The following is a 25,962-nucleotide window of genomic DNA, read 5'->3' on the forward strand; positions in this document are numbered from 1 at the left end:
TTTAGAAGGATTCCTTCTAGTTTGGCAGATTTGTTTCTGTTTGTTATCTAAAAGAAGGAAACTAAAAAAAAAGCTAAAGAAAGTATTTAACATAGGAAATACTGATACCATGTTTCTGAAACATATTCAGCAAGCTGACTAGATGCCTTGCGCTTAAAACACAGATACTTAGATTAAGTTATCCAGAACAGCTATAGAAAGTTAACATCTTTCGAACTAGTGGATACGTTCTAGCAACATGTGACATTGACCTTTTTTAAATTTAATTCTCCAATTTTTTTTAGTTGATGCTATTAATATTTCCATTGACAAGGACTGTACACTTGTGACACCTTGATAACTATCTGATGAGGACACAATCTCAGAAGTCACACTTCAGTTGAGATTCTGAAGAATTGGAAGGTGGCCAATTATGATTTTTTCCATTAGTGAAGATGTCATATTCAAAACTATTGTAGTTTTCCTATTTTGGTAGCATTTTCTGAAAACACAAGTATCTGTTAATCTTCTTGCTGTGCTAAAAAGTTGTTGTTCAAACCAGTTTATGGCAGAGGCTTCCTTTGTACAGCAGCTATTGGAAATTCTGCTGTGTCTTAGCTCAGGTAACTGCTTGTTGCAAGTGATTTACATGTGTAATTTGCATGCCAAATTATGACATCTAGCTTTCTTACTACAATTAATGCTTTTATAAGAATACAAAGGACATCTGGGACATAGGTTTGGCAAGAGTTGCTGATTATCCTCATTAACATCTGGATAAAAATTTGAGTTGACTATTTAGGCTTTTCATCCTCAAGTGCAAAATCACTCAGACCTATGTTCACTTCAAACCCACAGTTAGAGTTAGCAAGAGATTGGAGTGGAGGGAAACATTTGAATGCTCAGAAGATTGGACAGCAATGCATGATATCCAACAGGATAAGTTTTTTTTCTGTGGTTTATTGCAAAACCATAACACATAAAAAGCATGAGTTTATAATTTTGCTACAAATAGAGACATTTGAATATCCTCACCTGATGTTAGTAAGTTGCCTCTTAATTAAAGAAAAACTCACTATTCTTATGCCACTTAGTCTCTTATTTTAAATAAAGGAACTTGAGTTCAAGTATAGCTATTTTGTATGTGGTTTGGAAAGGGAGAAGTCATAAGGAACAATTAGAAAAATATGTTAAAAGGACAGTCATTAATTTTGATTTTCATCTGTTTGCTTGCCTTACTTATATTAAGAATAAGATATTTCTTTTGAAGAACCAACTAGGGAACAGGCTAAAAACAAAAAAACTGCGGTTGCTGGAAATCAAAAACAGAAATACCTGGAAAAACTCAGGTCCGGCAGCATCGGCGGAGAAGAGCAAAGTTGTCGTTTCGAGTCCTCATGACCCTTCAACAGAACTAAGTAGAAATAGGAAAGGGGTGAAATATAAGCTGTTTAAGGGGGGGGGCTGTTGTTGAGACAAGCAAGCAGTGATAGGAGGAGATAACCAAAAGATGTCACAGACAAAAGAACAAAGAGGTGTTGAAGGTGGTGATATTATCTAAAAGAATGTGCTAATTAAGAGGGGAGAGCACGACAAGCAAGGTAGTTCTAGTGGGGGTGGGTGAAATAAACGATGGGTGGAATACATTTAAAAATAATGGAAATAGATGGGAAAAGAAAAATCTATATAAATTATTGGAAAAAACAAAAGGGAGGGGGAAGAAACGGAAAGGGGGTGGGGATGGAGGAGGGAGTTCAAGATCTAAAGTTGTTCAGCTCACCATTCAGTCCGGAAGTCTGTAAAGTGCCTAGTTGGAAGATGAGGTGCTATTTCTCCAGTTTGCATTGAGCTCCACTGGAACAATGCAGCAAGCCAAGGACAGACATGTGGGCAAGAGAGCAGGGTGGAGTGTTAAAATGACAAGTGACAGGGAGGTCTGGGTAATGCTTGCGGACAGACCAAAGGTGTTCTGCAAAGCAGTCACCCAGTCTGCGTTTGGTCTCTCCAATGTAGAGGAAGCCGCATTGTGAGCAACGAATGCAGTAGACTAAGTTGGGGGAAATGCAAGTGAAATGCTGCTTCACTTGAAAGGAGTGTTTGGGCCCTTAGACGGTGAGGAGAGAGGAAGTGAAGGGGCAGGTGTTGCATATTTTGCGTTTGCAAGGGGAGGTGCCGTGGAAGGGGGTTGAGGAGTAGGGGGTGATGGAGGAGTGCACCAGGGTGTCATGGAGGGAACGATCCGCTTCCTGGAAGGACTCCATCCCATTCTGTCAGTTCCTTCGCCTCCGTCGCATCTGTTCTGATGATGCTACCTTCAAAAACAGTTCCTCTGACATGTCCTCCTCCTTTCTTAACCGAGGTTTTCCACCCACAGTAGTTGACAGGGCCCTCAACCGTGTCTGGCCCATCTCCCGCGCATCTGCCCTCACGCCTTCTCCTCCCTCCCAGAAACATGATAGGGTCCCCTTTGTCCTCACTTATCACCCCACCAGCTTCCACATTCAAAGGATCATACTCCGCCATTTCCGCCAACTCCAGCATGATGCCACCACCAAACACATCTTCCTTTCAACCCCCGTAGGGATCGTTCCCTCCGTGACACCCTGGTCCACTCCTCCATCACCCCTTACTCCTCAACCCCCACCTACGGTACCTCCCCATGCAAATGCAAAATATGCAACACCTGCCCCTTCACTTCCTCTCTCCTCACCGTCCAAGGGCCCAAACACTCCTTTCAAGTGAAGCAGCATTTCACTTGCATTTCCCCCAACTTAGTCTGCTGCATTCATTGCTCCCAATGCGGTTTCCTCTACATTGGAGAGACCAAACGCATACCGCTTTGCAGAACACCTTAGGTCTGTCCGCAAGCATTACCCAGACCTCCCTGTTGCTTGCCATTTTAACACTCCACCCTGCTCTCTTGCCCAAATATCTGTCCTTGGCTTGCTGCATTGTTCCGGTGAAGCTCAGCGCAAACTGGAGGAACAGCACCTCATCTTCCGACTAGGGACTTTACAGCCTTCCGGACTGAATATTGAGCTGAACAACTTTAGATCTTGAACTCCCTCCTCCATCCCCACCCCCTTTCCGTTTCTTCCCCCTCCCTTTTGTTTTTTCCAATAATTTATATAGATTTTTCTTTTCCCACCTATTTCCATTACTTTTAAATGTATTCCACCATTGTTTATTTCACCCCACCCCCACTAGAGCTACCTTGCTTGTCGTGCTCTCCCCTCTTAATTAGCACATTCTTTTAGATAATATCACCACCTTCAACACCTCTTTGTTCTTTTGTCTGTGACATCTTTTGGTTATCTCCTCCTATCACTGCTTGCTTGTCCCAACAACCCCCACCCCCCCTTAAACCAGCTTATATTTCATCTCTTTCCTATTTCTACTTAGTTCTATTGAAGGGTCATGAGGGCTCAAAACGTCAACTTTGCTCTTCTCCGTCGATGCTGCCAGACCTGCTGAGTTTTTCCAGGTATTTCTGTTTTTGTTAGGGAACAGGCTATCTTAGATGTGGTTTTGTGCAATGAGAAGGGGGTAATTAATAATCATGCTGTGTGGAGTCCTTTAGGGAACAGTGACCATAACATTTTAGAATTCTTCCTTAGGTTGGGGGTAGGATTAGTAAATTTGTGGATGACACAAAGATTGGCCAGGTGGTTAATAGTGAGGTTGAGTGTCTTGAGCTACAGGAAGATATAGATGAGATGGTCAAATGGGCAGATAAGTGGCAGATGGAATTTAACCTTGAAAAGTGTGAGGTGATACACTTTGGAAGGAGTAATTTGATAAGGAAGTATTCAATGAACGGCATGACACTAGGAGTTCTGAGGAACAAAGGGACCTTGGCATGTGTGTCCATAGGTCTCTGAAGGCAGAGGGGCATGTTAGTGGTGAAAAAGGCATATGGGACACTTGCCTTTATCAATTGAGGCATAGATTACAAAAGTAGGGAGATCATGTTGGAGTTGTATAGAACCTTGGTGAGGCTACAGGTGGAGTACTATGTGCAGTTCTGGTCGCCACATAATAGGAAGGATGTGATTGCACTGGAGGGGGTGCAGAGGAGATTCACCAGGATGTTGCCTGGGATGAAACATTTAGGTTCTGAAGAGAGGTTGGATAGACTTGGGTTGTTTTCATTGGGGCAGAGAAGACTGAGGGGCGACCTGATCGAGGTTTACAAGATTATGAGGGGCATGGACAGGGTGGATAGGGAGCAACTGTTCCCCTTAGTTGAAGGGTCAGTCATGAGGAGACTTAAGTTCAAGGTGAGGGGCAGGAGGTTTAGGGGGGATGTGAGGAAAAACTTTTTTACCCAGAGGGTGGTGATAGTCTGGAATGCACTGCCTGGGAGGGTGGTGGAGGCGGGTTGCCTCAGATCCTTTAAAAAGCACCTGGATGAGCACTTGGCATGTCATAACATTCAAGGCTACTAGCCAAGTGCTGGTAAATGGGATTAGGTAGGTAGATCAGGTATTTCTCACGTGTCAGTGCAGACTCAGTGGGCCAAATGGCCTCTTCTGCACTGCGTGATTCTGTGGAGTGAAATAGCCCAATCTGAAACTAGGGCTCTAAATCTAAACAAAGGAAACTACGAAGGTATGAGGCATGAGTTGGCTACGATAGTTTGGGGTACTTCATTAAAAGGCATGGCAGTGGATAGGCAATGGCTAATTTTTAAGGAACAAATGTATGCATTGCAACAGTAATAGATTCCTTTTAGGTACAAAAGGGCAGCAGGAAAAGTGGCCCAATTATGGCTAACGAAAGGAATTAATGATAGTATTAGATCCAAAGAGGAGTCATATCAAGTTGCTAGAAAAAGTAGCAAAACTGAGGATTGGGAGCAGTTTAGAATTCAGCAAAGGAGGACCAAGAGATTGATTAAGAGGGGAAAAATAGAGTATGAGAGTAAACTTGTAAGGAACATAGAAGAGAACTGTAAAAGCTTTTATAATTATGTAAGAAAAAAAATTAGTGAAGTCAAATGTAGGTCCCTTATAGTCCAAAACAGGAGAATTTATAATAGAGAACAAGGACATTGCAGAGCAAATAATCAGCTACTTTGGTTCTGTCTTCACAGAGGAAGGCACAAATAACTTCCCAGAAATACTAGAGAGCCAAAGGTCTAGTGATAAGGAGGAATTGAAGGAAATTAATATTACTAAAAAAACAGTGCTGGAGAAACCAATGGGACTGAAAGCCGCTAAACCCTGAGGGCCTGATAATCTACGTCTCAGAGTACTGAAGGAGATGGCCATGGAAATAGTGGATGCATTGGTTGTCACCTTCCAAAATTCTGTAGGTTCTGGAACAGTCCTGGCAGATTAGTAGTAACCCCACTATTTAAAAAAAGAGGGAAAGCAGGTAATTACAAGACTGGTTAGCCTAGCATCAGTGTTGAGGAAAATGCTAGAGTCTTTTATAAAGGATGTGATAACAGGGCACTTAGAAAATATCAATGGGATTAGGCAAAGTCAATGTGGATTTATGAAAGGGAAATCATGTTTGACAAAACTACTGGAGCTTTTTGAGGATGTAACTAGCAGAATAGATAAGGGAGAATCAGTGGATGCGGCATATTTGGATTTTCAGAAAGCTTTTGATAAAGCCCCACATAAGAGGTTAGTGTGCAAAATTAAAGCACACGGTATTGGGGGTAATATATTGCCATGGATTGAGAATTAGTTGGCAGACAGGAAACAGAGATTAAGAATAAATGGGTCTTTTTTCAGAATGGCAGGTGGTGACTGGTGGGGTACCGCAGGGTTCAGTGCTTGGGCCCCAGCTATTCACAATATATATCAATCATTTGGATGAGGGAACCAAATGTAATATTTCCAAGTTTGCTGATGACACAAAACTAGGGAATGTGAGTGGTGAGGAAGATGTTAAGAGGCTTCAAGGCGATTTAGACAAGTTGAGTGAGTGGGCAAATACGTGGCAGATGCAGTATAAGAATTCATAAGAGTGTATTCGGGACAGTTTCCTAGAACAATATGTTGTGGATCCAACCAGGGATCAGGCTATTTTGGATCTGGCAGTGCGTAATGAGACAGGTTTAATAAATGATCTTGAGGGAAAAGATACCCTGGGAAACACAGGTAGAATTTAGCATTCAGTTTGAGAATGAGAAACTTGGGTTGGAAACAACTGTGCTGAACTTAAATAAGGGTAATTACAAAGGAGGGCAGAGTTGGCTGGAGTGGACTGGGATAGGATTTTAGCAGAAAAAAACAGTTGATGAACAATGGTAGATGTTTAAGAAAATAGTTCATGACCCACAAAAAAGATTTATCCCAGTGAAGGAGAAGGATTCAAGGAAGGAGATAAACCAAGGATGTTAAAGATAATATCAAATTAAAAGAAAAGGCATACAATGTGGCAAAGATTAGCGGTAAGCTGAGGGATTGGGAAAGTTTGAAAAACCAACAGAAGATAACCAAGAAAAAAATGAGGGAGCAAATAAACTTTGAGGGTAAACTAGCAAGTAATATAAAAATGGATAGTAAGAGCTTCTTTAAATATATGAAAAGGAAGAGAGAGACCAAAGTGAACATAGGACCCTTACAGAATGAGGCTGGGGAAATAATAATGGGGAACTAGGAAATAGCAGAGGAGTTTGAATAAATACTTTGCTTCGATCTTCACTGCAGAAGACATTAATAGCATTCCAAAAATACTAAATAATCAGGGGGCAGAAGTTGGGGGGGGTGTGGGGGTAGTAAATACAATAACTATCACTAGAGAAAAAGTTCCAAGGAAACTAAAATAGAGTTAAAGGATGATAAGTCCCCTGGACCTGATGGGTTGCATCCTAGGATATTAAAGGAAGTAGCTACAGAGATGCTGGATGCACTGGAAGTAATCGTCCAAGAATCTTTAGATTCTGGAAAAGCCCCAGAGGATTGGAAAGCTGCCAATGTAACACTGTTATTCAAAAAGGGAGGGAAACAAAAAACAGGTAACTATAGGCCAGTTAGCTTAACATCTGTCATTGGGAAAATGTTAGGGTCTGTTATAAAGGATGTAATAGCAGAGCATTTAGAATTACATAATCTAATCAAGCGGAGTCAGCATAGCTTCATAAAGGGGAAATCAGGCTTGACAAATTTATTAGAATTCTTTGAGGAGGTAACACGCAGGATAGATAAAGGGGAACCAAGAGGTGTAATATATTTGGATTTCCAAAAGACATTCAATAAGGTCCCACATGTAAGGCTACTTAATAAGATAAGAACCCATTGTGTTGGGGATAGTATGTTAGCATGGATAGAGGATTGGCTAACTAATAGAAGACAGAAAGTTGGGATGAGGAGCATTTTCAGGATGGCAACCTGTAATTAGTGGAGTGCCATAGGGATCAGTGCTGGGGCCTCAATTATTTACAATATATATTAATGACTTAGATGAGGGAAGTGAATATACTATCGCCGAATTTGAGGATGATTACAAAAATAGGTGGGAAGGCAAGTGGTGATGATGACATAAGGGGTCTACAGAGGGATATAGACAGGTTAAGTGAGTGGGCAAAAACTTGGCAGATGGAATAGAATGTGGGAAAATGTGAGGTTTTGCACTTTGGCAGGATAAATATTACTTAAATGGAGAAAGACTGCAAGCACAGTGGGATTTGGGAGTCCTTGTGCATGAATCCCAAAAAGCTAATGCACAAGTACAACAGGTAATAGGGAAGGCAAATGGAAGGTATTATCCCAATACCCATATCCCAAAGGGAATGGAGTATAAAAATTGGGAAGTCTTGCTAAAACCATACAAGGCACCAGTTAGACCACACCTACAATACCGTGAACAGTTTGGTCCCCTTATCTAAGGAAAGATATACTGGCATTGGAGGCAGTCCAGAGGAGGTTCACTAGGTTGATTCTGGGTATGGAGGGATTTTCTTATGAAAAGAGTTTGAGTAGGTTGGGCCTGTACTCATTGAAACTTAGAAGAATGGGAGGTGACCTTATTGAAATATATACAATTCTTAGAAGACTTGACAGGGTAGATGCTGAGAGGATGTGCGCCTTGTAGGAGAGCCTTGGACCAGAGGGCATAATCTCAGAGTAAGGGGTTGCCCATTTAAAACAGATGAGGAGGAATTACTTCTCTCTCAGAGTAGTGAATCTGGAATTCTTTACTGCAGAGGGCCGTAGAAGCTGGGTCGTTAAATATATTCAAGGCAGAGATAGACTGATTTTTAATCAGTAAGGGAATCAAAGGCTATTGGGAAAACGCAGGAAAGTGGAGTTGAGGATTATCAGATCAGCCATGATCTCAATGAATGGCGGAGCAGACTCAATAGGCCAAATGGCCTACTTCTGCTCCTGCATCATATGGTCTTATAGTATAACGTGGATAAGTACGAAGTTATCCACTTTAGTAGGAAAAACAATGGCAGAGTATTATTTAAATAGTGATACATTGGCAAATGTTGATGCGGAAAGGGACCTGGATGTCCTTGTACACCAATCACTGAAAGCAAGCATACAGGTGCAGCAAACATTTAAGAAGCCACATGGCATGTTAGCTTTTATTGCAAGGGGACTTGAGTACAGGAGCAAGGATCTCTTACAGTAGCCTTGGCGAGACCACACCTGGAATATTGTGTGCATTTTTGGTCTCCTTACCTGTGAAATGATTACTTGCAATAGAGGGAATGCAATGAAGGTTCACCAGATTGCTTTCCTGGAATAGCAGGTTTGTCATATAAGGAAAGATTGGGTTGACAGGCCTGTATTCACTGGTGTTTAGAAGAATGAGAGGAGATGTTATGACTGATGCAGTTGGTAAAGTTGAGTTATAGAGGAGATGTTATGACTGATGCAGTTGGTAAAGTTGAGTTATTTAAAAATCCCACGGGGAAACTTTAAACAACTGTCATAACCTATAATTTTAAGTTATGTTTGAGATGCAACTCTAAATTCAGGAATCAGACCACCAGTTCTTGAAGGTTTACATTAAACTAAATTAAACATTTTATTAATTTACACAGGTGTGTGTGTGTGTGTGTGTGTGGCTACAAATTAACTTTGAACAAATTCCCAAACTAATCTCCATTAAGGTAGCAGCAACCCATAGACTTAACCAAAACACCAGGCAAAGCATTTTCACTTTATGAATTTAAAATGATCTTTTTACTTTGGTTTCTGTGGAGACAGTTGGAGGCTTAGAGCAGGCTTTTGATCTCACATTGCTTTTGCCCTGCAAACCCGAAAACTGCTGAAATTATACCTACCGTTGCCCATTGAATGTAAATTCTCATTGTATCACCAGGCTTTTCCAACAATAAAACCCTTTTCATAATACCAATTTTATTAGTAATATAAACATATTGCTTGGTATCTGCTAGATAGAGCTCAGCCTTCACTCGACTCCTTGAATGCTCTATTCAAAAAATGCAAATACATTCTATCACTCTTACATATCAAAACTAGTACGCATCAAAGCACCCAGACTAGCTGGCTTTAATCCAGTTAAGGCACACCCACAGACTAAACCTCTATTTTAAAAGAAAAATATTTTCCTTTCATATACATTAATAACTTCATGACACCCCCCTTCTGATCGGGAAATGAACCGTTATAATTCTAAAGGACCCATCTAATACCATTGCCTATACAACTATATATATATATATATATATATATTCACACACACAAGTCCTTGGTATCAACAAAAATCACTCCTGTTGAGTGTCCAGGTTCTTTTTAAAAAGTCCCATTTTCCTGTAAGCTTCAAACTTTTGATAATGCATCTGCGAACAGATTTTCTCTTCCAGCAATATGTATGATCCGTAGATTAAACAGTTGTAATAATAGATCTCTTCTGAAAAGCCTTGTACTTTTGTTTCGATTGTTATCCAAAAACTTTAAAGGATTATGGTCTGTACAAACAATTGTTTCTGATTAATTGTTTGCAATGTAAATTTCAAAATGCTGCAATGCTAACACCAAACTCAAAGTCTCTTGTTTGATCGTTAAATATCTTCTCTGTTGTACGTTCAGCTTCCATGAGAAATACCCTATCGGTTTTTCAATTCCAGTGTCGTCATCTTGTAACTGTACAGCCTCAATGCCTATATCGCTTGCCTCTTGCAACTTAATTTGCTTGGCATAATAGGGTATTGCCAATACTGGTGTCGTAGTTAATACAGTTTTCAAGCTATCAAATGACTTTTGACACTCCAGTGTCCATAGAAACTTCTTGTTCCTTTTTAACAGTTCAGCCAGTGGAGCAACCGCTTGGCTAAAATTTGGTACAAATTCCGGTAAAGCCCAAACATGCCCAGAAATCTCAAAACTTCTTATTTTGTTGTAGGCACTGGGAAATCTATGATCGCCTTGACTTTTGCATCTCTTGGAGCCACCTTACCATGTCCAATGGTATGGCCTAGATATGTAACTTCAGCTTTTGCAAATTCACTTTTAGCCAAGTTCATCATCAAATTAGCTTCTTGTAGTCGAGTAAATAATTCTCCTGGATGCTGTAACTGCTCTTCCCACGTCTGACTGAAAACAATTAGATCATTGATATAAACTGCACAATTGCCTAGATACGCAATTACTTTGTCAGTCTTTGAAGTGTCGCAGGTGCATTCTTCATACCAAATGGCATGACTTTAAGCTGATATAGTCCACTTGGCATTACAAAAGCTGATATCTCCTTTGCTTTCTACGACCTGCCAAATCCTTTTAGCAAGTAATCCTTGTGATAAATTTTGATTGTCCCACTTTCTCAATGCATTCTTCCAACCATGGCATGGGATACGAATCCACTTTTGTTACCCCCATTCACCTTTCGATAGTCCACACGCAGCCTTTGTGCTTTATCCAGTTTCGGTACCAGTGCAACAGGTGAACTCCAGTTACTGCAACTAGACTCAATTATATCATTTTGAAGCATGAAATTAATTTCTTTTTGTACTTGTGATAACTTTGCTGGACTTAATTTATAAGGATGTTGCCTTATTGAAGATGATATTTCAAAAGATACATCAGGTATAACTAAGTGTGTCTTTCCCAATTTATTGCCACAAATAGGTTTGTGTGAGTGCAATAGCTTTTCCAAATCACTTTGATGCTTGCTTGGAAGGTAACTCAATATTTCATTTAGATTTTCAAGCACCCCTTCGTTATCCAATTTGATTAGAGGAAAATCAATTTCAGAGTGCTACACTTCTACCTCTTTCTCATCATCCACCATTACTAAGTTCTCTTTTTGTTCCTCTTCCCTGTCAAAGTACTTTTTAAGCATATTTGCATGACACACACTCTGCTTCTTTCTTCTACCTGGAGTAATTATTAAATAATTTACTTGACTCAATTTCTTTTCAATTCTGTAAGGCTCACTACATCTTGCATTTAATGAATCACCTAGAACTGGTCACAAAACTAGTACTTTCTCTCCAGAAACAAAACTGAATTTTAGCCGCCTTATCTGTTTTTACTTTCATCACTTGCTGTGATATCTTTAAATGTTCCTTAGCCAACTCAAATGCTCTGTTCGATCTTTCCCTGAAATTTGAGACGTAATCCAGGAGATTAGTTTCTGAATTTTGACCACCAATTTCTCATGAATCAATTTCAGTGGTCCCCTTACCTCATGACCATAAATTAGTTCAAAGGGGCTAAAACCAGTCAATGCATTAGGAGTGTCTCTAATAACAAATAACAAAAATGGAATTACTGTATCTCAATCCTGTGCATAATTATGACAGTATGCTCTCATCATAGTTTTTTTAAAGTTTGATGCCATCTTTCCAAAGCTCCTTGTGACTCCGGATGAAAGGCTATTGACTTAAACTATTTTATCCCCAAACTGTTCATTACATAAGCAGTTGTGACATGAAATTTGACCACTGATTGTATTTCTTTAGGTAAACCATATCTTGTAAAAAATTTAATTAATTCCTCCACAATCATCTTAGGTGTAATATTTCTTAAAGGTATCACTTCAGAAAACTTTCTATAGACACATCCAGTATTGTCATTAAATACTGATTTCCACTTTTATTCTTAGGGAGGGGTCCTACACAATCAATCATGACCCTGGGAAAAAGTCCTTCAAATGCTGGTATGGGATTAAAAGGGTCGGCTTAATCACTGTTTGTGGTTTTCCTGTTATTTGACATGTATAACATGTTCTATAGAATTTGACTACATCACTATGCAATCCTGGCCAAAAAAAATTACCCCTGTATCTTTTCCTGTGTTTTCCTAATTCCTAATTGTCCCCCCATTGGAATTTCATGAGCAATCCTCAGAATCTCATTTCTATACCCTAATGAGATTACAATCTGATGCACCTGCCTCCGGCTTCCATTTCCTGAATGTGATCCGACCTCCATTTTCTTATCAGAATACCTGCCTGAAGATAACATATTGGAATACATTTTGCTTTGGTTTCTGAATAAGCTTTCTGATATAACTGTTTCAATTGCAAGTCATTTTTCTGTAACTCCACTAACCTCTTTGTGTTAAACATTTCAATTGAACTGTTCTGCATTCCTTCCTCTTGAACAATGTTATCAAATACAGTGCCAGCTAATTGGATTTTGACACCTTCTTGCCTTTGAACTGCCTGCTTATCTTGTTTAACTTGTTCTTCCCTATGGACCTTTGATCTCATTATAGCGCAATCAAGAAACAATCCAGGATGTTCCTTTTGTAACACCTCTGTTGAAAACACTTCTACAGGCTGCTCAACTACCACAGGCATCACCTACATTTGCAATTCAGCTATGTCATTACCCAGAATAAATTGAAACCCTGCAATAGGCAATTTTTTCATCACTCCAGCTATAACTTCACCCAACTTCCATTTGCTCTTTAAATTTACCTTCCACAATGGATTAGATTTAACATCTCCTTGAACCCCACTTATTATTACCTTCTCCTGCAACACTCCCTCTGAACAACAAATAGCACTGTCCCACAACATTAAGGGTTGACTAGCCCCTGTGTCTCTTAAAATTTTAACATCTTTACCTACTCCATGTGTACACATGGAAACACTTTGCCTTCACATACATAGCCTTTAAGCATTTCTGCAACCTGCTCCCCAGAATTCTCTTGAGTAAACTGTGAACACATTCCCACTTCTTTACCTTTCACTGATACTCCCTGTTTCACCTGTACACAAGCCACTGGTTTCTCCTGTGCCTGAACCTCAGAACCCACAGTACTTTTACTCCCAGAGCTTTTCTGTACTCCCACAGTTCCTACAGATTTTTCTTGCAATCTCCAGCACATTGCCTTTGTGTGCCCCACTTTATTACAATGAAAACACTTCAATTTTCAAATGTCATTTCTACCATCAGCATCTTCCTTTTTATTCTGAGAAAAAACTTGCTGGAAACTTCCAGCTACCCTTTCTCTTCCCTGACTACCAGCCTTCCTTTCACCTTCCCACTTTTTATCCTTTTCCAATTTGAAAGGGTGATGAATAAAAGGTTTAGCTCTATGAACTAACTCAGGATCATCAGCTATCTCTGCTGCTTGTCTTACAGAATTAACCCTCTGTTCCTCCATATGAGTTCTCACTACCGAAGGGAATGAATCTTTAAATTCTTTCAAAATAATGACTTCCCTAAGAGTTGCATAGGTTGTCTCTATTTTTAATGCCCTTATCCACCGGTCAAAATTATTTTGTTTTATTCTTTCAAACTCAATATAAGTTTGCCCAAGCTGTTTTCTCATATTCCTAAATTTCTGCCTGTATGCTTCAAGAACCAACTCATATGCACTGAAAATTGCCTTCTTCACCACATCATAATTCACCGACATTTCTTCTGATAGCGAAGCATATGCCTCAAGCGCCCTACCTAATAACTTAGACTGTAATAATAATGTCCAGCTTTCCTGTGGCTATTTCATCTGTTTGGCTAGTTTCTCAAATTAAATAAAGAATCCTTCAATATCTTTTTCCTCCAACTTTGGAAGAGCTTATACAAATTAAAACATATCCTCACTAGATTCTACTCTAGAGATAAAGCCCTTCTTTACCTACTGACATCTCTTTTCGAACTGCCAACATTTTCAGTTGGAATTCTCTCTCTCTTTCTGTTTCCTCCTCCAACTTCACAATTTCTAATTCCCTTTTAAAAGCCATTTCTCTGTCGTTTCTAATTCAAGCTTTTTCATTTGCAACTGGAGTCTCACTACCTCCAGCTGTGACTCAAGTGTCAGGTTTCACTTCCAACTGTAGATGCTGTACTATACTTTTAACCATATCTGATTTCCTAGCCCCTGCAGGTAACCCTAATTTTAACTGACCTGCCAACTCTGTTAACTTACTTTTGATTATTTTCTCCAACCCTCTGAGTTATCTCTTCTATTCCCAGACAAGTCTTAGCAATTGTCAAAGCCATCTTGCAGTCTCACCACTTCTAAAATACCTCACCAGCTCCTGAATTCAAAGTGCTTCTCGTACTTGTAAGCTTTAAGATTCACCAATTCCAAACCAATCAAGGAATTAGAAGTATTATTTATCCTGGATGAGCCCCCAATTTTTATGACGATGCAGTTGGTAAAGCTGAGTTATTTAAAAATCCCAGAGGGAAACTTTAAACAACTGTCATAACCTATAATTTTAAGTGTTATGTTTAAGATGCAACTCTAAATTCAGGAATCAGACCACCAGTTCTCGAGGTTTTACATTAAACTAAATGGAACATTTTATAATTTGCACAGGTTAAAATATATATATATATGCACACACACACACACACGGCTACAGATTACTACTATCTTAACTTTTAACAAACTCCCAAACGAACCTCCATTAAGGCAACAGCAACCCATAGACTTAACCAGACACCAGCCAAAGAATTTTCACCTTACGAATTCAAAATTAGGTTTTTTTTACTTTGATTCCAATGGAGACAGTTGGAAGTTTATAGCAGCCTTTTGACCTCGCATTGCCTCTGCCCTGCACACCCCAAAACTGCTGAAGTTATACCTCTCATTGAATGTAAATTCTCATTGTATCACCAGGCTCTTCCAACAATAAAATCCCTTTCATAGTACCATTTTTATTAGTAATATAAACATATTGCTTGGTATCTACTGGACAGGGCTCAGTCTTCACCCAACTTCTTGGATGCTCTATTCAAAAAATGCAAATACATTCTATTTCTCTTACATATCAAAACCATTACACATCAAAGCACCCAGACTAGCTGGTTTTAATCCAGTTAAGACACACCCACAGTCTAAACCTCTATTTTAGAAGAAAAATATATTCCATCAATCTTATATACATTAATAGCTTCATGACAGGAGATCTCTTGAAAAGTATAAAATTCTGACAAGGCTGGACAGACTGGATGCAGGGATGATATTTTCTCTGGCTTGGGGCTCTGGAACAAGGGATTGCAATCTCAGGATATGGGATAGGTCACTTAGGACTGAGATGAGGAGAAACCTCTTCACTTGGAGGGTGGTGAACCTGTGGAATTCCCTACCACAGAGGGCTGTGGAGGCCAAGACACTGAATATATTTAAGAAGGAAATTGATTTCTAGACTCTAAAGGCACCAAGGGGTAGGGGAAGAGAGCGCGAGTATGGCCTTGAGATAGAGAATCAGCCATGATCATATTGAATGATGGAGCAGACTCGAAGGGCAGAATGACCTATTCCTGCTTCTATTTTTCTGTGTTTCTATGTAAGAATTGGAAATGTAGCCTTAATATGCCTTTTTGACTTATTGAATGGGCAGTAAATGTAAATTGACTCAAAAAAGCATAGGAAGTAACGACTCCTGTTATTACAGCTTGGAAAAATGGAGCAAGAAAGAGACCAATTCAGACTGGAGTATGAAAAAATGAAACAGGATTTGAAAACTAATGCAAGCAAAGGTGAAGATTTTTATTGGACCAAAAAATCAGCAGCTGCGCACAGATACTCAGAGCTGGAGCTAATGCGAACAGAGATTGAAAAATTGAAGGGACAGAAGATAGAGTTGGAGGAGAAATTGAAAGAGGCCCTGAGGTGTAATACAGTATATAAGGAAGCATGGAACCCTTCAACCAGCCAGGAAGTTGCACAGGCCAACAGGTAATGAAAAAAAAACATAGTGGTTAAAGAGGGAGTCTTGCCTGTCAAAAACCTCTTAAAATGCAACTCTCATTGATTAGAACCCTTTTTTGAATCCTATTCGCCTCACTGTGTTGATTTTATTTGTAGTTATTTTAAGAGCTACTTTCGTAAGTTCTTTGAGTTGTTTCTAAGGGCAGCTGAACCATCACTTTTTTGTGCTGAAACTGCATTATCCAAATGTATCATGTGAGACTGCAATGAAGAAACTTAAGTATCAAATTCCAATGACTTGCCCATATGAACATTGAACATACAATCTGGGATCACATGATTTGCATATTTCAGGCAAGCTACAGTTGGAAACGCTTATAAATCAAAATTTATTCATTCGGGCCAGGAAATAATGTACTGCTGTAGGCTCTAAGCACAGAAGTTTAAGAAACCAGCGTTCCTCAAAAAACTTTCTGCAAGTGACCAGAAAGATCTGCATCAAATATCTGAAAGGTCTGCTGCAGCACACACAAATCCCAGGTATGCAAATATGGATGTCTTCCAGCAGAAACTAGAGATGGGGAAACTGCAGGAAGTCTGAAAATACAGCCAGGATAAAGGAATGGCAGAAAGAGTTACACACACAGGGAACAGCAAAGGGCACAAAAGATAGAAGGAATGAAGGAGCTGTGGAGAGAGTGCATTGTGAGAATAGTCAGAGGCCTAAGCACAATGGGGATAAAGCAATGGCTTAGAGAAAGAAAGCACTTTGTGATCCCAGTGGAATACTAGAGAACACAGTAGGGATAAATGAGTGGCTGAGAGAGAGAAAACTGCAAGAATAGCAGGACGTCAAAGAGCACAGTACAGCTAAAGCAGCAACAGAAAGAGTGAGAAAGCACTGTGAAATAGAGGGAGAGAGAGCTCTCTCGCGCACCCACTCTGTGCCTGCTCTCTCCTGCTCTGTGCCCGCTTTCTCCTGTTCTGTGCCCACTCGCTCACTCTCTCTATGCTTGCTTTCTCTCTCTGCTCTCTCGTTCTCTGAGTTCGCTCTCGCTGCGCTCGCCCTGCTCTCGCTGCGCTCGCTCGCTCTTCTCTCGCTGCGCTCGCTCTTCTCTCGCTGCGCTCGCTCTTCTCTCGCTGCGCTCGCTCTTCTCTCGCTGCGCTCGCTCTTCTCTCGCTGCGCTCGCTCTGCTCTCGCTTCGCTCGCTCGCTCTGCTCTGCTCTCTCTATGTTCTTGCTCGATCTCTGCGCTTGCTCCCTCTGCTCACTCTCTCTCTCTCTCTCTGCGCAGCCGGCTCGCTTGCTCGCCCTCTGCACCTGCTCCTTCTGCTTAATCGGTCTCTCCGCGCGGGCCCGCACGTGCTCACTGCGCGTGCTCCCTCTGCTCACTCGGTCTCTCTGCGCGGGCCCGCACGTGCTCTCTGCGCGTGCTCCCTCTGCTCACTCGGTCTCTCCGCGCGGGCCCGCTCATGCTCTCTGCGTGCACTCCCTCTGCTCACTCGGTCTCTCCGCGCGGGCCCGCTCGTGCTCTCTGTGCACGCTCCATCTCGCTCTGCGCGCGCACTCTCCTTCCCTCCTGGCACCCTCCCTCTCCTGAGAAAGAGAGAGAGCGCCCAGAGAGAGACAGAGAGAGAGAGAGCGAGCGCACAGAGAGACAGAGTGTGCGCCCAGAGAGACAGAGAGAGAGTACGCCGAGAAAGAGAGCGCCAAGAGAGAGTGAGTGCGCGCCGAGATGTAGAGAGAGAGAGCGTGCTGAGGGAGCGAACACGTAGTGAGAGGGAGTGCATAGGGCCAAGAGGGAGCATGAGCGCCAAGAGAGGGACCGACGGCCGTGAGAGAAAGGGAGCGAGCGCCGAGGGCCAAGAGAGGGAGAGAGAGCACAAGAGCGTGCCGAGAGAGGGAGGGAGCGAGCACGCAGTGAGAGGGAGCACAGAGGGCCAAGAGGGAGGGAGAGCGCCGAGCAAGAGAGCGAGCGCACAGAGAGAGCGAGCGCACAGAGAGAGCGAGCGCACAGAGAGAGCGCAGAGAGAAAGAGCAAGAGAGCGAGCACGCACAGAGGGAGTGAGAGGGGAGAGAGCGAGTGAGAGCGCAGAGGGCACATAGAGACAGAGAGCTCTGAGAGTGCACCTGGCACAAAGTTTCACCTGGGTAGTCGCCAGAGAAGGCAATTGGGTAGCAAGGATCAGATAAAAGCAAAATACTGTGGATGCTGGAAATCTGAAACAAAAATATACATAGCTGGAAAAACTCAGCAGGTCTGATAGCATCTGCGGAGAGGAATACAGTTAACGTTTCAAGTCCGTATGACTCTTCATCAGATCACTGGAAGCACAGCAAGGATCAGATGCCTGTAATGAAGCCCATTTAAAGCAAGAACAAGTTCGATTAGTAAAATATCTTTCACAAATACAAGGTGTGCCGAAATGCTTCACAGACAATTAAGTACTTTTTTTAAGAGTAACTGCATTTGGAATGTTGGAAATACTGCAGTCAAATTACACATAGGTAGGCCCCACCAACAGCATAGAGGTAAATACCAGAGAATGTGTTTTAGTTGGTTGAGGCGTAAGTATTGAGCAGAGCATAAGAGAAATCTCCCTTGTTCTTCAGCATAATGCCATGGGATCTTTTGTGTTCACTTGAGGTGGCAGAAAGGGCATTGGTTTAATGTTTCATCCAGAAGATGCCACCTCTGACAGTGTTCTCTTGATATGCCCTGGAGTATCAGCCTAGATCTTGTACTTGAGTTTCTAACGGAACTTAAACAAACAATTTGATGATTTCCATCCTAGGTAAGCGAGGAAACTGTAGCTGCTTCATCCATAATTTCCAAACCTCTTGTTTCAGCTATTGCCCATATAAAACTGACATAGACTGCAAGTGCCAAATGGCCGTCTCCTCTGCCATAATGATTCTACAAGGGAGACTGTTTGGAACAGAGAGATGTAAGGCACCAGTGAAGGCAAAGCCACAGCCCTAGAAGTAACTAGGACTGAAATTGTGTACTTCACAACCCCACAAACTTCCTTCAGAGCAGAAAGAAAGAGAGTTAATGATCCTTCCATGTCAGGCAAAATAAATTATTTTCTAATAATGTACTCTCCTAAGAATGGATTGTAAAAAGCATATCTGTCATCTACAATGGCTCCCCTTTACCTAGGAGATAGCATGATACCTTTCCACCATCAGCTATGACCTGAAAGGCTCTCCTGGTCAGCCTCCCACTTTGCATCCTCTATGAACTTGAGCTCATCCAAAATACTGTTGCACATATCCTAATATTGTACCTGTTCACCTTAAACCCTGTGCTCACTAAACTACATTGCCTCAGTATGGCAAAGCCTCGATTTTAAAATTCTCATCTTTGTTTTCAAATTCTACCATAGTTTAACCCCTCCCTATCTGTGTAACTTCTTTCAGCCATAAACCCTCTGAAATCATTGGCCTCATGCACATCCCTGATTTTTGTTCCAGCAGTAGTGTCTGTGCCCTCAGCTGCCCAGGCACCAGGCTCTGAAATTTCTCCCCCACCCCTGATAACCCCTTTACCGCTCTTTCTTCCTTTAAGACATTCCTTAAAACTTACCTCTTTGACCAAGCTTATGCTCACCTGTCCTATTCTCTCTTTGTGGTTTTGTGTTAAATTGTGTTTGACAATTGCTCCTCTGGAGCACCTTGTTAAAGACAATATATACATGCAAGTTTTTGTTGCTGCTGTTGTTGAATGAGTTCCTTCAGTCACATCCTTACATTAAAAATCTCTCAAAGTGCTTAATTGCTTGGTACATACTCCTGCCACCTCATCTCAAGATATCCAATGGGATTTCACAGTTTCTGCATTCATTTCAAAGGAAAAGACAGCCCACAACAGCTGGGAGAGATTGGCAGCAGTTGGTGGACTCCTAAACTTAAGACCCCCTTTCCCCTGAGAGGAAGAAGGTTTGCAGATCCTGGGGAGAGAGGCCATCAATGGTTTTGGAGATGAGGAAATAGGAGGAGCTGTGCCAGTTGAAGGTTCATCAAGGCATCCTGTTTCTCCTCCATTAACTGTTATGTCATGTGAAACACTTGTCATTTCTTCAATTAAAAATGACATGAGCCCTTCTCCTTGGAATTTAGCCTCTATTTCTCTTTTCCCTCTTTAGATGTGTCACAGCATGAAGAAGACAGAAGTCCCTCAGCATTCAATACCAACATTTTGTGGCACTCACCCTTATTCACTGTATCCCTCACAGCCAAACGACAGCACAGATTCATCGAACCTGGGGAAGTTAGATAGTGAAGAAGAGAAAAATAGACTGGACGAGTGAAAAATGAACTGGTTGACACATAGGGAGCAAGTGTGACCAGAGGCAGCTTGTGATGGTACATGGGGGGGATGATTTGGCTGGACAGCTATGAGGTTCCAGAGTACTGCAGCTTCTGGGCATATATTTAAAAGAACAATGTTTGCATAGCATCAAATGTTAGTGCAGGCATTAGGTCCCATATAAGACAGTGTGTTGCAATTGGCAGCTCAGATAAAAAGAAGTTCACCAACTGCTTATGCAACATATTGGAGAATCACTTACAATCATTGTGATCTAGTGTAGCGCATATGGCCAGGAACCTTTGCAGCAAAATCTAATCTTGCTTCCTGCATTGATGCTCAGACCTTTGTCATGGAGTCCTTAGATATAGGGCTGAAGAAGATGGTCTCTCTGGACAGATTTGGTGACTGGTTTCTGCCGAGTATCACTCAAGGGTTCACCAATCTTGCTGGACCGTTAGACTTACTTTTCTACAAGTCAAAGACTGTACATAGTTCCCAGTTCTTCAGGATGCTCCCAGATTGATCAAGATGCCTGAATTGTGTCTTCAACTCATGGTGTACTCAGTGATAATTCCGGTGGACAATTGTTCTTGGTTATTGCTGCTCAACAGTCCTGGTATCAGCTAAGGTCACACAGGATAATTTTTATCACCAAGAAACACCCAAAAGTTTTGTTCTCTGTGTTAGAGCGCTGTTACTGTTGTGTTCCTTAATATTACCTGCATAATGTGGGCTGGTTTCACACGCAAGCTGCACCTTGGGAAAATGGTTTATTTTCCTATTGACTTCTGTCTGGCATTGATAAAGGAATCCCATATGGTTTCTTGGGTGCCATTGCTACTTATCAGCAATTTCTTGCCACTTGATATTGATTCTCCATGCAGAAACTGATGGAATCACTTGTTCTGGAAATTAAGGATGATGTGACCTGAATAGCTACTAACAGAACAGCACACATGACATAAATCTGTGACAGCTTCACAGACATTTCTCGTCAGTTAATTGAGAGTAGGAGTGCCTCTGCTTCTACACGGTATGTACCTCTGATGCACCCTCATCAGCCTTTGCCCCCCTCCATTGATCCTCCTTCCCTTCCAAAAAAAAACAAAGATAGTGAGAATTCATAACAGGAAATTCATTGCTTGATTCCTGAAAAGTTGAGAAGGTAAATGACAACATTCAGCAAATGGTACCTAGACAGATGAGAATGGAGGAGGCAACAGCAAGAAGGAAGCTATAATAACTATAATGAGGTTTTTACTGAAACTGAATAATCTTGTTCCTTTGAACTTAACTTCCACCTTCAAGGTAGCACATCTATTTTATATTAATTTTGAAATTTAAGGCTCAGTGAAAATTAAGGGGAATTGAATGTATAAGATCACCACATTATTATCACCTCACCCAAAAATCGGAAAGTGGTTCCACCATCTTCTACAAATTTTGTCAGAAAATTAGGTGCATGCTAAGCAGAGCAGGGATGTAGTACAACTGATCCATGTCCCAATTCCAGTCCCTAGCTATTTTGAAAGGGGGATCATGTTTAACCAATTTATTGGAGTTCTTTGAAGTAGTAACATGTGCTGTGGATAAAGGGAAGCCTGTAGACATGCTGTACTTGGATTTCCAGAAGGTATTTAATAAGGTGCCACATCAAGCATTATTGTGGAAAATAAAAGCTCATGGTGTAAGGGGTAATATATTAGCATGGGTAGAAGATTAGCTGGCTGGCAGAAAAGAGAGATTATGACATAAATGGGCCTTTTTCTGATTGGCAAGATGTGACAGGTAAGGTCCTGCAGGGGTCTGTGCTGGGGCCTCAACTTTTATAATTTACACCAATGACTTAGATGAAGGGAGTGAAGGCGTGGTAGCTAAATTGGCAGACAACGCAAAGATAGGTAGCAAAGTATGTTGTGAAGAGGACAAAAAGAGGTTGCAGAAGGATACAGATAGGTTGAGTGAGTGGCAAAAGCATGGCAGATGGAGTATAATGTGGGGAAATGTGAAGTTGTTCACTTTGGTAGGAAGAACAAAAAAGCAGAGTGTTTCTTAAATGGAGAACGGCTGCAGAATTCCAACCTGCAGAGGGATCTAGGTGAACTAGTGCATGAGTCACAAAAGGTTAGTATGCAGGTCAGCAAGTAATTAAGAAGGCTAATGGAATGTTATCCTTTATTACAAGAGGAATTGAACATAACATTAAGGATGCAATGCTTCAGTTATGCTGGGCATTGATGAGACCACATCTCGAATATTGTGTGCAGTTTTGGTCTCATTTAAGGAAGGATATAAATGCGTTGGAGGCAGTTCAGAGGAGGTTTACTAGATTGATACCTACCTAGAATGAGCTGTCTTATGAGGAAAGGTTAAACAGACTAGGCTTGTTTCCACTGGAGTATAGAAGAGGGAGAGGAGACTTAATTGAAGCATATAAGTTCCTGAACCGTATTGACAAGGTGGACGTGGAGAGAATGTTTCTTCTTGAGGGTGAGCCCAGAACTAGGGGGCACTGTTTTAAAATTAGGGGTCGCCCTTTTAGGGCATATGAGGAGAAATTTTTTTCTGAGCGTTGTGCAACTTTGGAACTCTTTGCCTCAGAAGGCAGTGGAGGTGGGGTCATTGAATATTTTTAAGGCGGAGGTAGATAGATTCTTGTTAGGCAAGGGAATAAAAGGTTATCGGGGGTAGATGGGAATATGGAATTTGAAACACAAACAGATCAGCCACGATCTTAATGAATGGCGGAGCAGGTTCGTGGGGCCAAATGGCCCACTTCTGCTCTATTTCATATTTATGTTTGTATGTATGTATCCTAATGTCAAGAAGAACACACCAGGAAATCGAGACAATTACTTATAGTGAGTGAGGAAGACCTTGGAGAAGGCAGATAGTCTGACTACCCTGACAGAGAAAATTAAGAAAAAAAGAAAGCAGAACAAGCCATTGTAATTTATTTTCTAATGCTGTATTATTTTGTATCAACTTTCCAAAAGTTATTCAGTGTTTCACAACAGCAAGTTGATAAATAATCGCAATGTTGAACTAATCTGAAGATTTGTTTGATGAAGGGACTGGATGCTGCCTTTTCATTTCCAGTATATTGTTTTTAATCCAGTCCAAACTGATGTGAAGAAAATCTGGCTGTAAGAGTACTAAATGTAATAAATTTGCGCAATCTCAATCCGGTTCCTGTTGGGATCTCTCCATTCAGCACTCACATAGTAATCTAACTCAAGCCATAGGATGCTTAGTGAAATGGGTAAAATCTCACTATTTTGCCGTAAGTACAACTCTTCTGAGTTGGCAAGAAGCAGTTTTATTTGGCATTTAACTGAGAGTATTTGATGCTAATATGGGGCGCCCAAGATGGAAAGTGTTTCAGTTCATAGTAACATCTCTCATCTTCATGATGAGCACAAAACAAGCAAAGTACTTGATATGATACTAGAGCCAAGTAACCTATGTTGTGTTTCAACAGTGTACTGGCAAAGCTGAAGTCATTGCGAGTAAAGGTCGGACACCTGTTGGGTTCGGTTCTGCCACATCTGGACTTAAAAGACATCAGTTACGAAACAGACACAATCGATGAAATCCTAGAAAAGGTTATCGAAGCAAATAAACTCTGAGCCAAATCTTCCCTTTTATAACATACTAAGAGAAAAACAGCACCAACCTTTGATGAATGCATTTGAGCAACCCGTGTGTTATTTTGAAATGGGCATATCCCAGAAAAAACAGAAACAAGTGATAGCAATGTACAGGAAGCATTTGCAGAATTCACAACAATGGCTACTACTGAAAGTACAAAATCAGTTGTTTTGATAACCATGCATCTGACCAAATCTCTCCACATGTAATGAAATTTATCAGAGCTGCTGGTAAATGACACAAACTGCTGCTCTATGTTTGTTTTTTTTATGCCTCTTTTTGTTGGTGAATACTCCAGCACAAAAAGTTGCTCCCAGGCAGTAACATGATTGAAAATATTTCTGAATGCACAAACTTAATCTATTGATATTGGAAAAATGAAACCAAGGATGCAGAACAGCCTTAAGCTAATCAGATGTAAAGTCCTTACAGAATCAAATGTCTGATGCCTGCAACTTTTACAATTCCAAATCAGTGCATTTCTGAAACTTTTATAATATGCCATAGATCTAATAACATGCAATGGACATGTCTACTCCATAGTCACAATGACAGCTGTTTTAATTTATTCATAGGAGTCACTGGCTAGGCCAGTATGTGTTGCCCATCCCTAATTGTCCTTGGGAAGGTGGTGGCGAGTCGCCTTCTTGAACTGCTGTGTGAAGGCCGGAGTTCTTTAGGGAGTTCCAGGGTATTGACTCAGTGGTGATGAAGGAACAGTGATATATTTCTAGGTCAGGATAGTGTGACTGAGAAGGGACCTTGCAGGTGGGGGTGTTCCTATGCCTTATTGGCTTATCCTTTTAGGTGGCAGAAATCGCAGGTTTGGGAGGTGCTGTTGAAAAAGCTGTGGCAAGTTGCTGCAGTGCATCTTGTAAACTGCAGCCACGGTGCACCAGTGGTGGAGAGAGTGAATGTTTAAGATGGTGAATGGTGTTGAGATTCTTGTGTTGTTGGAGCTGCACTCATCCAGGCAAGTGGAAAGTATTCCCTCACACTCCTGACTTGTATTATGTAGAATCTGCACAGGCTTTGAGGAGTCAGGAGGTAGGAAATCAGTCACTCAGCACAGAATTCCCACTCTCTAAGCTGCTTTTGTAGCTACGGTATTTATATGGCTGGTTCAGTTAAGTGTTTGTTCAATAGTGAACACCCTCCCTACCCCCACTAACACTGACCCCAGGATGTTGATGGTGGAGATTCAGCAATGGTAAAGCCATTGAATGTTGAGGGGAGATGATTAGATTTTCCCTTGTTGGAGATGGTCATTGCTTGGCACTTGTATGGTGCAAATGTTACTTGCCTTTTATCGGCCCAAGCCTGAATATTTTTTTTTTCTGAAACTATTGGTAAGAAATAGTGAGTTTAGTACTTTTCTGACCATGCTGTCTTATTCAACTTGTAGTAACTGTAGAAAAATATCAATGAAATTAATTTTCTATTCTTTAGTAGGCAGTTGATCAGGTGAGTAAATTAATTGAAAAGATTTTTGCTGCTGAGATTGAGTAACAAAAAATAGTTACACAAACCTGACAAATGTATGTGAACATTTGCCTAAGTCTCCAAAGGGTTATTATAAAACAAATAGTATACTGTTAAGATTCAACCTTCTGAATGTCATCCTCTTCCTGCAGGGATTTCTCCATTCTTGCAAAGGATAATAACAGATGAAATGCATCATAATTATGATAAATGGGTTAATATGCTCTCTGTGGCTGAGACTTAAACTTGAGTCCATGAAAAATTTGAAGTTTGATTTACTTGGAAGTATCTGGTTGTATTTAAGAGCTGTTAGTTGATGAAAAACTTTATATTGTGGGAAAAATAGGCCTGTGATGTTACTTGAATTTGAAATATTCAGTCAGATTCCCGGGTTATGGTGCCCTTGCTATAAGATTACTGAGCACAGATTTGAGCCAACAGTTCACTGGTGAATTTCCATGAAGGTTTTCACCATATCCACTGCAG

At 41.0% G+C, this 25,962-nt stretch overlaps 1 protein-coding gene across 2 annotated transcripts in view; it reads left to right on the forward strand.

The window, feature by feature from the left end:
• zgc:152774 (uncharacterized protein LOC553526 homolog) overlaps window positions 1-24,242 on the forward strand; it is a 132,121-nt gene extending 107,879 nt beyond the window's left edge. For both annotated transcript variants that reach the window (XM_041194863.1, XM_041194864.1), the window contains 2 exons: window positions 15,772-16,055; window positions 23,825-24,242. In XM_041194863.1, coding sequence (XP_041050797.1) covers window positions 15,772-16,055; window positions 23,825-23,972 — 432 coding nt within the window. In that variant the 3' untranslated portion in view covers window positions 23,973-24,242. The remainder of the gene's footprint in view (window positions 1-15,771; window positions 16,056-23,824) is intronic.
• Window positions 24,243-25,962: the final 1,720 nt, after the last annotated feature.

The sequence above is a fragment of the Carcharodon carcharias genome, chromosome 9 (assembly GCF_017639515.1).
Source record: "Carcharodon carcharias isolate sCarCar2 chromosome 9, sCarCar2.pri, whole genome shotgun sequence".
Classification (NCBI taxonomy): domain Eukaryota; kingdom Metazoa; phylum Chordata; class Chondrichthyes; order Lamniformes; family Lamnidae; genus Carcharodon; species Carcharodon carcharias.